This window comes from Myxocyprinus asiaticus, chromosome 24 (assembly GCF_019703515.2).
Source record: "Myxocyprinus asiaticus isolate MX2 ecotype Aquarium Trade chromosome 24, UBuf_Myxa_2, whole genome shotgun sequence".
Taxonomy (NCBI): domain Eukaryota; kingdom Metazoa; phylum Chordata; class Actinopteri; order Cypriniformes; family Catostomidae; genus Myxocyprinus; species Myxocyprinus asiaticus.
In genome coordinates, this window is record NC_059367.1 from 16499520 (window position 1) to 16513370 (window position 13851).

General features: G+C 36.9%; 1 protein-coding gene across 4 annotated transcripts in view; it reads left to right on the forward strand.

The window, feature by feature from the left end:
- LOC127415271 (nuclear factor 1 C-type-like) overlaps positions 1–8081 on the forward strand; it is a 153008-nt gene extending 144927 nt beyond the window's left edge. For all 4 annotated transcript variants that reach the window (XM_051653960.1, XM_051653958.1, XM_051653962.1 and 1 more), the window contains one exon: positions 603–8081. In XM_051653960.1, coding sequence (XP_051509920.1) covers positions 603–623 — 21 coding nt within the window. In that variant the 3' untranslated portion in view covers positions 624–8081. The remainder of the gene's footprint in view (positions 1–602) is intronic.
- The last annotated feature ends 5770 nt before the right edge of the window (positions 8082–13851 follow it).

A 13851-nucleotide genomic window follows, 5' to 3' on the forward strand; every position in this document is an offset into this window, starting at 1 on the left:
CTGCTTTGTATGGCAAACTGGTTTTGCGAAATTTAGATCCTAATGGACGGTACACTACGTACTGTCACAGCCACCCTTTTTGTTTTTGGTGCTATCTTTCTTTCTTTAAAATACTACTTGGTGTGATATTTGGTTATACACTCGCTGAGCACTTTATTAGGAACACTATGGTCCTAATAAAGTGCCCTACGTGGTCTTCTGCGGTTGTAGCCCATCCACCTCAAAGTTCGATGTGTCGTGCATGACTGTTGTGCATGAAAATCCCTGGAGATCAGCAGTTACAGAAATACTCAAACCAGCACGTCTGGCACCATCAATCATGCCACGGTCAAAATCAATGAGATTCTAATGGTTGATGCGAACATAAACTGAAGATCCTGACCCATATATGCATGATTTTTTTCATTGCACTGCTGCCACATGATTGGCTGATTAGATAATTGCATGAATAAGGTGAGATATTCACTTTAGATGAAACTGATTGACAAGACTGGTTTTCCTCTCATAAGGTGGATATCTCATTCTGCTTCTATTGTGTTACTTGTTTTTGTACAGATGTCTTATTCATTTTTATTCTCTCTCACTCTCTTTTTCTCTTGCAGTCCTGGTATCTGGGGAACTGATAAACCCACACACATTGACAAACACGAGGAGGCACGGACATGGATTCGAGATTCAAAAATGTTTTTGTGGAACTTACAAAAAAAAAAATTGTGAAGAAGATGCAAGAGGGAAAATCAGATATATATGCAATATATATTGTATATATACACACACATATATAAATATACACAATATGTGTGTATAGATATATGTGCACACATATTTATATATGCATAACAACGTATAAGATGCTTCAATACACTTTTTTGAAAATACAATGGAAACGGAGAAGAACGTAAGAGAGAATGGCCATAGATGGAACAGAAGAAAAGGAGAGAAAGAGGAGAGATTAAACAAGGATTTTTTTTTTTCTGGAGGGGGCAGCCTGAACTATAGCGTACATTCACGGACATATAGAAAGGGCCCATCCTGACTCCCTGCCTCTTGGAATGCCTCTCCTCAACCCCCTCCTTCTGCTACAGGTGCAGCTTCCTCCTATATGCAAAACAAGTATCCTTTATTTTCTTAACAAACAAGAAAGAGAAAACCCAGAGGAAGGGGTTTTCCGCTAGAATTTTGCCACAGGTTTGGAGGTGAGCACGGTCTGCTTTTATTTTCTTTTTTAAGTGTGCAGAATTTCGGGGCAACATGAAGCGGAAAAGGAAACAAAAAGGTTTCGACGGGTCGATGCTTCCGTTCACATTTTGACAAGGAAAACGAAAAGGCTACTTTTCATCCAATTTTATTGACAATCATGTATCTGCGTCCTTGATTTTGTTCAGAGGGTGATATTTTCTAAATCGCATTCTCTACCATTTATAACGGAGTCCACTTTTTGGTGGAAGCCTGTCATGTTTTTGTATGTCGGAGGATGATTAGTGATACCTCTGTGACATTATACATTACAGTCAGAGTGTATACACACATACACACACTTACGTACAAACACACCTATATAAAGGCTTCAGAGCAATGGCATGTACTGTTAAATGCTACACTAGGTGTGTGTGAGCTGTAATACAGCCTTCATATGATGAACCAGGGAATACTGGGGTAAATTAGCACCTTCTCTTCGCAATATGAAAGCCCCGTATTTCCTGGACTCTCCTGTAAGTGTGTGTTTGTGTGTGCCTGTGTTTGTGCATGTGCGCAAAATTCATTCACATTGGTAGTCCCTTATTCATCTCTGTGACATCACAGAATAGGGTTTTTGATTCATGTAGATAAGTGGATGTTTTTCCACATAATGACAAAGGGAGTTGAAATATAGTTCTGTCACTACTAAGACAGTATTGGGTATAGAGGATTTTTTTTTTCTCTCTCTCTCTGTGTAACTTGTTTAAATGCATTGGAAATTACAGGCATTGCACTACTTTGAATTTTTTATTTTTCCTCGTTGGCAAATTCCTTTTTGGCCTAATCACATGGAATGCTGCAAGTTGAAGATAGATTTTTTTTTTTTTTTCATGTTCTGATCGCAGGATAGATGAGGGTTGGTTTCCTATTAGCTAAGGAGCTGATCAGAACAATCCAACATTTTTATGTAAAAGTCATTTACACGGATCTTATAAATGTCTCCATGTTTATGTGATTACTTTTTTTTACTATTCTCATGGTTTAGGCGTGCTATACATACAGTGTAATTTAAGACAAAAGTAAACAAAAGCAGGCTATCCTTTTCCCCATGTTTCTATTGCAGGAAACTGATTTTTATTTTTAAGCAAATTATACAATTTAATCTGTAGGAATGTCAGTGATTTGGATATTTGATGCACAGCAGTAAGACTAGGGCTATAATGTTCTACAATGACTGTAAAAAAGAAAACCAGTCCGTGACTGTGCTGCCCAGTTTGTTGGGAGGTGGCTTCGAGTCTCCAATGGCTGGTTGGTGACTGGTTGCCTGAGAAATGGGTTGATCAATGTGTTGATTTGTTCTAATGAAATAACATCAGGGCTTACACTGCAATGCTACCGAATCCAAATCATGAAGCCATGAAAAGTGCCTGAGACATTGCAAGATTTTCATTTGAATTCTTTTTTTATGAAAATGTTTTGTGCTTTTTTAAGACTTGGAAGTTTGCTTCATCTACTGTGGGTTGTTGTAGACATAGACGGGTTGTTGTTTTTACGCCCAGGGAGAAATTTGAACGGCCTAGCAAGCCCCCAAGCCTTATCAGCTGTACTTAGCATGGGCTAACACTTAGGAAACACAGATGGCTACGGAAATCAAAATACACAGACTTTACCCCCTTGTAATCTGCCTGAACATGACAAAATCAAAACATATGAGAGCTTCAATAGGTACCCACTCAAATACATACACTGATAAAGAATAATATTCACACACTCTGGATGCTTTAGCTAACCTTTTATATGGCTTTGCATACAAATTCTGTTGAGTTGACCATAGTGAGACCCAGAATACATACAACATGACTTGTTTTAATGGTGCTGATATGAAAATTACATGGAAATCTCTATATATGAATTATATATAACTGCATGGTGCTTTCTAAAGTAAAATCATGAGAATTAAGCTCAAACAAACACCATATCACTGACATGGGCGCATGGCAGATAATCTTAGTATTAACTCTGAAGCTAAATGCTCCCCAACTTCCAATGACATGGATGGATATTACCTTTGTACCACATTGGTTTTGAATTTTATCCAACAATCCCTTTTCTATTTTGCACGATATTTTATAAAGCATATTATGTGCCTTGCCTTTAGTTAAGAACAATAATACATAATTTTAAAGTTTATTAAGTTGTCTTTTTTGATGTAACCAGTTTCACAAAGGAAAAAAAAATGCTGCATGTTTAACTGCCTGTCATAATCGGATTAAAACTAACAGGTTACCCATTAGCTGTAGTTTCAGATAGGTGAGATGGGCTATTTTATCTTCTTTCTTCATTTAAAGCACTGTAGATGTATTCCCATGGCTTGAAATCCTCCCTGCATTTTAACATTTTGTTAACATTTGATTTTCCTCAAGTCATTAGTGTAATAAGGAAGTGACAAAATCTCAGTCTCTCCATATCAGCTCTGAGCTAATTTTTGGTTTCCCTGTTAATTTTTATGGTTGTAATGATTGCTATCTTATAATGTATGTTATCTTGTGTCTCAATGTCACAACAGAGTTTTTACCCATGACAGAAGTGAAGAGTAGCAGCCAGATTGTTTTTCATCAGAAAATCACATATCTTTGACATTATTTCATAACACTTAAAGGAACAGTTCGCCCAAAAATCTTAAATGTCAAATTTACTCACCCTCTGACTCATATGACTTACTTTCATCTGTGGAACACAAAATTTGATATTTAACATAAGAATGTTGCAATCCCTGATTTCCATACAATGGCAGTTGATAGTGACTCACTTTAAAGCTTAAAAAAAAGCACCCAAAAGTGTCATAAAATTAGTCCATGCGACTCGTGCATAATATTCCAAGTCTTCTGAAGGCAAACTATGACATGAGGGCAAGTAAATGATAACAGAATTTTAATTTCTGGGTGAACTATCCCTTTAAGACCTAGGTGCATTTGGTCTAAAACGTTAACTTGCGATGGTTCTATAACACTGGCTGCAATAGAATGTACAGTAATGTGACCGATTATTTCTTTAATTAGTGATTAAGTTGTTTTGACTAACCAAGTCCTTTGTATATCTCCATACATTAATTGTAGAACACATTCATATAGAGATTAGGTGAAATGTATTTGTCCAATTTAGTGTATAGACACAAGAAAAGCAAATTAACTGCTGACTTTGTGTCTTCTTAGAATATGAATTAATACACCAGGATGCTTCTTCTTTTAAGAAAATTATATAGTAGGAGATAATTTATAATTTCATACTATGTTATGTCAGGGGAGTATAATGCAGAAGAGAAGATATTGTGTATTTTTGGAGCTGGATCAGGAAAGGCCATGTAGTAGTTTGTGATGCAGTGTACCGTATTGTTTCTGCAATGGATATTGCAGTGCTGGTAGCTAATAATATTTGCTGGTAGCTATTTAAGTTTAAGTTGAATGACAAAGAATGCCCATGGTAAGATCTTGGTGCAAGAGGTTTGTGAGCCCACCTTTTGTCACCCTGGTTGAATTGGAGTGCTAAAGCATATTGGCATTCCATCTTTCCCATGATCCAAACTTTTGCAGAAGTGCTAGCCTCATTCAGCAAGCGATTTTCCTTGTGTTTAACTGGACAGGCGATGGGGCCAGGGGTCTGCCTTGGAGTTGAGTTTGATTGCACAATTACTGGGAATAAACTGTGATTGAGGGTCTGATTACCCCTCTTGCATCCTCAGTGATGACAAAATGTCATTGATGAATGAAAAGGAACGATATTGGAATCATTTCATGCAAATGCATGTTTCTTTGTTATTCTGAAATGTTTGGCAAATTCCTTCCATTTTTCATCATTAAAAAAGTTGTAATTGTACTTCTGAATATATGTACACTCACAGTAGATGAAGTTGACTTATAGTCATATCAGTAGCGTAATAAAAGCTGCTTTATTTTAAATGGAGCTGGCCTGCCTCATGATTCTGAGATCATATGACCGGCTGAATACTACTAATTTTATCTCAGTAACCCCCTTTTAATCAGACACTTTCATTCACAGAATAATTTAACCATGGCAAACTCTGAAAATGCATTTCTACAGTGGCATCAGTAACTGAAAACCTTTGCTTTTGCTGATGCTGCATTTGTGTCTAGATGTCAGTATAAGTCCATGATGACATAAACAAAAAAAAACAAAAAAAAGGTACTATGTGCACCTTTAAACATTCAAATATAAATGTTTTCAGGGCCCTCCAGTCAGTCTTAGCTCCAGTCTAGTTGAAGCAACCCTCCAGTTAGACTTGCACAGCCCACCGCCTGTCCTGTGAAGATTTGCACTGCTCCATTTTCATCTTTCTAAAGCTGTCAATCCTCTGGCCAGGGTGACATTGTGGGCTCAGTAGAACAGGGGTCTGATCATGGTTTGGCCAGCACAGGGGCTCTGGAGAGAGCTCTGTAAGCACGCCGTCTTTTTTTCGTTTGCTTTTTGTATTCAATAAAATTGGCTACACAAGACAGACAGGTCGAAACACTTCACAAGAGCGGGTCGTAACCCCTAATGTGTGCTTTTTAAAGTGGCCACAGGTGATGATTGAACTTGCTGCGATATCGATGATGCATTTGAGCTGATGCATGAAAAAAAAAAAACTTATCTCACTGTTTTATTCCGAAACCCTTGACTAATATTTTATAGAGCTGTGATTATCATTTTTATGCTTACTTTAATTTTGAACACAGTTATCTTGTGTATAAATGCTTACCATATATCCAGTAGAATGAGGGGGGAGGGAGGAGGTAGAATGTACATAAAAAATTCTTTTTCTATGAGAAAATATGTTTTTGTTTGTATGTTTGGATTTAGTAGTCATAAGCTTGTGGCTAAGCCACAAAAAAAATTGAAAGCTCCTTCTAAAGGATCTGCTGTTGGAAAGTATAATGTCAGCACCATTACCACACACTTTTCACACTTTTTATTTTGCTCAGAAAATACAGACTCCAGTAAATTCAGCATCACTTGTCGTCATTTTAAACAGAGCCAACAGCTTCACCAAGCTTTGAGAGGTTTTATGCTGATTCCATTGCCACTTTTCTTTTTGTAATCTTTAAGAGTTATTTTAAAGTTCTGCACTTATTTTGTTATTTTCCTGAAAGCTTCATAATCTTCAAACCCACTTTTTTCCTGTACTTTTACTTGGAAGAGTGCACTAGATAATCTGGTTTTGAAACATTGTCTAATAATACTTCTTTTTTAATATTTGCTTCTCTGGGGATATTTCTCAGCCTTCGTCTATCATGATGCACAGAGACTAAGTATGAGATTGCAAGAAAGAGAGAGAGATCACAGCTGCTTGAATGGCACCCTTTTATTTGCCTTTTGTTATGTCATTTATATGATTAATTAATTTATGTAATAAATTTACCCTTTTAAGACACTGAAATCATGCCAGCTTTCTAAACTCTCCCTGCTGAATCCATGAGAGCTGGTTTCTTTCTGGTCCAAGCTGGTTATCAACTGGCCCAATCTTGTCATTCGCTGGTCGACCAGCCACCATCGACCAGTATGTATGACCAGCTGGTAGCGTGTTTGTAGCTGGTCCGAGATGCTCTTATTTTTTTTTTATTTATACCTTTATTTTAACAGGTTAGTCTTTTAAGATTAAAATCTCTTTTCTGCGTGAGACCTGGTCTGCCAGCTTGGATCGTTATGTTTCAAAACCTCTGAGGTCAGCCATATTGGATTATTGGGGTTAAGGCATGCACAGCTAGTTTCTTGAACTACCTTTGGATAATCAGTTGCATTACCTCGTTTGATCAATAGTTTTATGCAGCAGTGTGAATGAACAGACTTATATATACTAGCAGGATGTGAAACCTCACTCTTCCTGTGCCTTCCTGGATTCAACCTAGAGATGAATGTTAAGATAAAAAAACGCAGTGCTTTGGTTGACCCAGGCACCTGTTGCAGATATGAGGTAGTAGACAGGATGTGGGTTTACAGTATGTGACCTGTTGTGGTGTGATCTTCTACTGTTTCGGTAAGCTACTCATACCTGTATTTAGCAGAATTGACGTAATGTGCTTGCTTGCGTCACTGAAAAGATTGTTTCCAATTCCAAGGTCCAGGCACTTTAATTAGTTAATGACACATGTAATTCTACTGAATAGAATGTTAAATGTTCAATTGCATATAATGCTTATTTTCATAGTCCAGTTTTCCTACTTTACATTCACCCATTGGCATAAAGAGGATGTGAGGGAATTCGACGTGCTTGAGTGTTTCACTGTACTGTTTCCTTTTGTGGCTAGTGTCACTGAAAGCTTGCAATATCATAAAATTTGCACGGGTGAGGTAGATACGAATTGTAAACTTGTACCCAGATCTTTGCTGCTTCTCTTCTCAGTAAGGGCTGGACAACCTCTTCAGGGCTGAGACACTAGAATGCAGTTGCTGCGTATTTCTTCCTTCGTTCCATTTTCATTCTAGTGACATCAATTGATACATGACATATTTAATATCGGAAACAGCTTGTGAATTTAAAATGTATTGCACTGATGGGTGATGTGCAGTTATGTCAGTCTGCAATGGTTTTCTACCCTGGATAACAGCTCAATCAAGCTTTTTAGTTTAAAATCAAACTAGTAGTGAAACACTAAGAGTAATTATGAAATTATTTGAAACTTTGGAACATCAGCTATGCAACTTACTCTATTACTGAAATCTATGTGCAACAAATTTTCTTAAACTCCGTAATGGACCTTTATGCAATGCAGATCTAATATTTAAGGGTTAGTTCACCCAAAAATGAAAATACTCTCATCATTTACTCACCCTCATAACATCCCAGATGTTTTTTTGTTTTTTTTTTCTGCTGAACACAAATGAAGATTTTAAGAAAAATATCTCTGTAGGTCCATACAATACAAATGAATTGTGACCAGAATTTTGAAGGTCCAAAAAGCATATAAAGGCAGCATAAAAGTCATCCATATGACTCCAGTGTTTAAATCTATGTCTTCAGAAGTGATATAAGTATGGGGGAGAAACAGATCAATATTTACAGTAAAAAAATATTTTTACTATAAATCTCCACTTTCTCTTTCACATTCTTTTGTTTTTGCCAATTCACTTTCTTCGAGCATATTGCCACATACTGGGCACGAGGAGATTTTATAGTAAAAAAGGTATTAAATATTGATCTGTTTCTCACCTATCATACTGCTTCTTAAGATATAGATTTAACCACTGGAGTCACATGGATCACTTTTATGCTGCCTTTATGTGCTCTTTGGACCTTCAGAGTTCTGGTCACTATTCACTTGCATTGTATGGATTTACAGAGCTGAGATATTCTTCTAAAAATCTTTGTGTTCATCAGAAGAACAAAAGTCATACACATCTGGAATGGTATGAGGGTGAGTAAATGATGAGAGAATTTTCATTTTTGGGTGAACAATTGCTTTAAGGACCCTTTTAGTGTGTACAAAGCCATGCAAGCTAGACTAAACCTATGATTATAGTACTCAAAAATTTGAAAAAAGATTAGACTAGGTTTGACTAGCTCATTTAAAAAGAACCATTTGGAAGCCCATGCTTGCCATTTGCTAGTTTGAGCTGGTCTTTGCCTGGGTGTTTTTAAGCTCCTGAATGTTGGCATGTGACTTTACTGCTGTCATATGAGAGGGTTTCAGACCTGTTTGTGTATATGTGAGGTCATTGGTTATACTGACATTAACCCATGCCAACCTGTGATTGAGCTGTGGGAGTGATTACATTTATTTTTTTTTTTTTATTCAAACTTTAATGAAATTTCACTATAGATTGGAAGGTGACACACTTCCATAGATTGGGCACAGTTCTATAACAGATAAATATACAGTAAGTGAATGAAGACATCCTTTAAAAAAAAATTATATAGAATTGCTAATGATTTTATGCACCATTATTCTTTCTTAGCAATTCCTATAATTTGATATATTCAAAAATACCAAAATGGATAAAAACATGTTTTTTTTATTTTTTTATTTGACTGCTTTGGTTTCTGTTCTTCACCTATGTCTTGTTCCGCTGAACCACTGACTTCATCTCTGTGGTGTTGGCCTGGATTGGATACAGCTTGTGTTTATCAAATGCTTTTGTGAGTTGCTGTCCAATCAAGAGGTCAGATTTGCCAAAGCCATTTAATAACACCATTTCTTTGTGCTGCAACGTATTCACATTGGCAAAAGTTTGAGAATATTACAGTTTGACTATAAGGGCTTTTTTAAGTCTGGCCATAAAGGTTGAAATATGACTTTTTTAATGGGGGTGAACAATACCTGTTATTCATTGTCTCTATTCAAAGGGGAGAAAAGCCATTCATGTGCTTTTTAGTTATGCAATATTTTGATAAGTCTATTATGAATGAATTGCCAAAAATACCCTGACACACCGTCCACTCCGATAACCCAATTTCAATTATTTTTATACCCCAATAACGCATATGTGCTTCAGATTTTCAAGTTTCAAGGTGCCCTCTCTCAATTAGAACAATTATTTTGTTGCACTCTTTTTTTTCTTTGAATTAAGATTTAATTTCTATGAATATTTTTATTGTTTGTTTTTTTGTTTGCTTTTAAAGCATGTTGTTTTCTCTGTGTTTGGAGGCTGACTTTGAGGTGAAAGAACGAAGGTTGAAATGTTTTTCAGAGAACATTCTAATGCAGTGTTAAATTTCAAGGTTTTTGTTGTTTTTCCTTCCTCTTTTTTTAATCACATTATTCTTTACCTATATTACCATAGTAGTTACTCATTAAACGCTTGCTTGCTGCACAGATAAACACACTTCACACCAGGATAGGGCATGTGGCCATTTAGTTCAACACACTCTATAGAATAACTCACACAACTGGCATGATAACATGCATCCATGTTCTTTTGGAAAGCATCGGATTTTAGTTATTTGTCTATGTTCCTCTAGTCTAGAACCTCGCTAAATTGTAACCTATCAGCAAAAGTCGGTAATGTCAGTTTCGAAATGGATGAGAAAAGACTTTCTGATTTTCTCATGCACAACAAACTAAATTTGCCATGTGTTTTTGAACTGGTGTGAGGGGGAAATTACAGCTTTAACAATATTTCATTATAACATTGTATTCAGCCATCGCTGTTCGCAAAAAAATCGCTCATGAATACAATACTGGAAGTGAGTATGTTTCCCTATGCAAAAAAAGTAAATAAAATTAAAATGAAATAAAAATAATAATAAACAAAGCTATGCTACAACTCAGAAATGATGTGACTGTTTTTCTTCCAAACAATCCACAACAAGTTTGTGCTCAGAGTTTCTTGGCAAACTTGAATTTTTCAGTTGATTGTTGATTGATCTTGATTATAAGTCGTGTGTTTTGGAGGTGTGATAACATTGCTGTGTGTGTGTGTGTGTGTGTGTTTGTGTTTGATGTCTTATATGTTGTTCTGTTGTAGGTCATCCTTCACTATGGCCCTGGGTGAAGACAGGCCTCACGCCTGTGGACAAGCTAATTTTAGCTCAGCTAAAGCTCTCTCACCATCACTGTTACAGAGCCAGAGGAGGGAAAATAGTTCCAGGATATGGAATAATGTTTTATTTATTGTAATGATGCATTAAATATCCAGTTTAAGAGTCATGGCAGAATATATTTTGGGTATTGTGATGTAATTATGGTCAAGGCCATGGCCATTGCTAAGTAGGTGTGTAGGTCCTATTTCAATGTTTTTTTGTTTTTTAAATCACCTACTTTCTCAGTGACTAGCCTACATTGCTCTCTGCTACCGTAATTAGATGTATTTTTCATGATAGATTTTGTAATGGCCACTTGATAGTGGGAACCAGGAAGAGAATGACTAATTTCTACATAGAACAAATGTTTGACCTGCAGACATCTTAAATGACAGTTTTAATTCTACGAGGAGGAACTGCATAGAACAGGAGAAATTGAAGAAAGGGAATGAAAGAGTGAACTGAACACTTGCAGTTGGAGGTTTATTTTCAGTTCAACTTGGTTGCGGAGCATAAAACACCTGATTCTAATCATACCTCAATCCATTACCCCAGATACAAGATTGCTGGAAAAGCATTTGGAAAAATTACATTTCAGCTTTGGAAAGGAAGTCAAGTTTTAGTTCATTTTAATGGTTCAAAATAGCATAAGCCAGCACAAATTATTTTTTCTATAACACATAAAGGGGGTGAATGAGTGCAATAGCACTTGGTTAAAGCTCACCAAAAGCCATACATGGGCTCACTGCAAAATGGAATCAAATTGCATAATAGACACTAACCAAAGGTAGCTGTTGAATTTGTGTTATCTGTGAAAATTTAGCCTGTAGACACCATGGTAATCATACTCTTGTATGATTCTGTTTCACAAATTGGCCCATAAGGGGAAGATGGTATGTAATCATATAGGCTATAATTAACAGTAACAAAAAAAGAACCATGGTATTGCCATGATTTTGGACATGTACCATGGTAATACCACGATATTACCATCTGATGCCATCACTGTACTATGCTATCTCCATACTGATTTTATGTGAGTGTAAATATTATATATTTACAGTATGATGAATGACTTAGTTATTTGTTTGGGGGTTATGTGAGTTTTTAAATCAACAGAAGCCACACAGTGATGTTCATATTTCACGTTCATCAGTCACAAAAATGACTAATAATGGACTATAAAGAAATAAGTCACGATAATAATGATGTGAGGAGCAGTGATTACAAGTTGAAGCTCATCCACAGGATCAAGAATAGTCACAACTAGGAAGCTGATAGGTACCACAAATGTAAAGCCTTAGAGGTTTTAAGAGACATGAATGAGCCTCTGATTCAAAATCTGTAACGCTTCTCACGTGTATTGACCTAATGGAAAGGTATTCAGTTATTTATAGGGATTCAATTTGGCTGCAAGATAGGGAGAGCAAAAGAACCTTGATGTGGTGCCTGGTGTTACTATATTTAATGAAACTTAAGTCATAACAGCCCAGCTCCCAAAAGTCTGGGCAGGCTTCCCCCAGCTCAGCACCTCCACTCCAATGAAAACAGCAAGTCTCTGGAGTCGAGTGAACTGCAGCTCACACGCGGGAGGAAACACAGCTCACTTCATGAAAACTCTCAAAGTATCCAAAGGAACATTTTAATTACAGACTAAGCTGATCTTGGCCAAATGATAGGGTCACTACTCTACTGCCATGCGTACCAACACAGAACCTCGAAACATGGTAAGTCATGGTCACAGGAGTAAACATATGGTATATAGATGTAAACAAATGGTTTGTTCAGCTATGTAAACATGCATCGATTGTAAACATGTTAAGTACCACGGAGTAATTTTTACCCACATGAGATTGAAGCGATATTTTTTAGCTAACAGTGCTCTGCTGTATAGTGAACGAGTCTCCTTGTGCATTACTACATTGTAAAATATGTCTTTTTAATTCCATTTTAATGCTCAAATGCTACCGTAAAAACTTGTCAGTTGGTTGACTGTAAGTTTCAGTGGAAAAGTAGGCTATATAGAGTTGTGCTCAAAAGTTTGCATACCCTTGGAGAATTGGTAATATATGTACCATTTTTAAAGAAAACATGAGTGAGCAGGCAAAACACATTTCTTTTATTTCTTATGGGATTTGTATTCAACTGTAGGTATAACAGAATGGCACAATCATAAAACAAAACATGGCAACAATGAAAAAAATGAAATGACCCCTGTTCAAAAGTCTGCATACCCTTAGTTCTTAATACTGTGTATTGCCCCCTTTAGCATCAATGACAGTGTGCCGTCTTTTGTAAAAGTTGTCTATGAGGCCCCAAATTCTTGCAGGTGGTTTAGCTGCCCATTCGTCTTGGCAAAATGCCTCCAGGTCATGCAAAGTCTTTGGTCATCTTGCATGAACCGTATGTCTGAGATCTCCCCAGAGTGGCTCGATGATATTAAGGTCAGGAGACTGTGATGACCACTCCAGAACCTTCACCTTTTTCTGCTGTAACCACTGGAGGGTCAACTTGGCCTTGTGTTTAGGGTCATTGTCGTGCTGGAAAGTCCAAGAGTGTCCCATGCGCAGCTTTCGTGCAGAAGAATGCAAACTGTCTGCCAGCATTTTCTGATAACATGCTGCATTCATCTTGCCGTCAACTTTCACAAGATTCCCTGTGCCTTTAGAGCTCACACACCCCCAAAACATCAGTGAGCCACCACCATGCTTCACAGTGGGGATGGTATTCTTTTCATTATAGGCCTTGTTGACCCTTCTCCAAACATAGCACTTATGGTTGTGACCATAAAGCTCTATTTTGGTCTCGTCACTCCAAATTACAGTGTGTAATCCCCAACAATTCTTCTGGCAGTTGTGGCTGAAATCTTTCTTGGTCTACCTGACCTTGGCTTGGTATCAAGAGATCCCCAAATTTTCCATTTCTTAATAAGTGATTGAACAGTACTGACTGGCATTTTCAAGGTTTTGGATACATTTTTATATCCTTTTCCATCTTTATAAAGTTCCATTACCTTGTTACACAGGTCTTTTGACAGTTCTTTTCTGCTCCCCATGGCTCAGTATCTAGCCTGCTCAGTGCATCCACGTGAGAGCTAACAAACTCATTGACTATTTATACACAGGCACTAATTGCAATTTAAAAAGCCACAGGTCTGT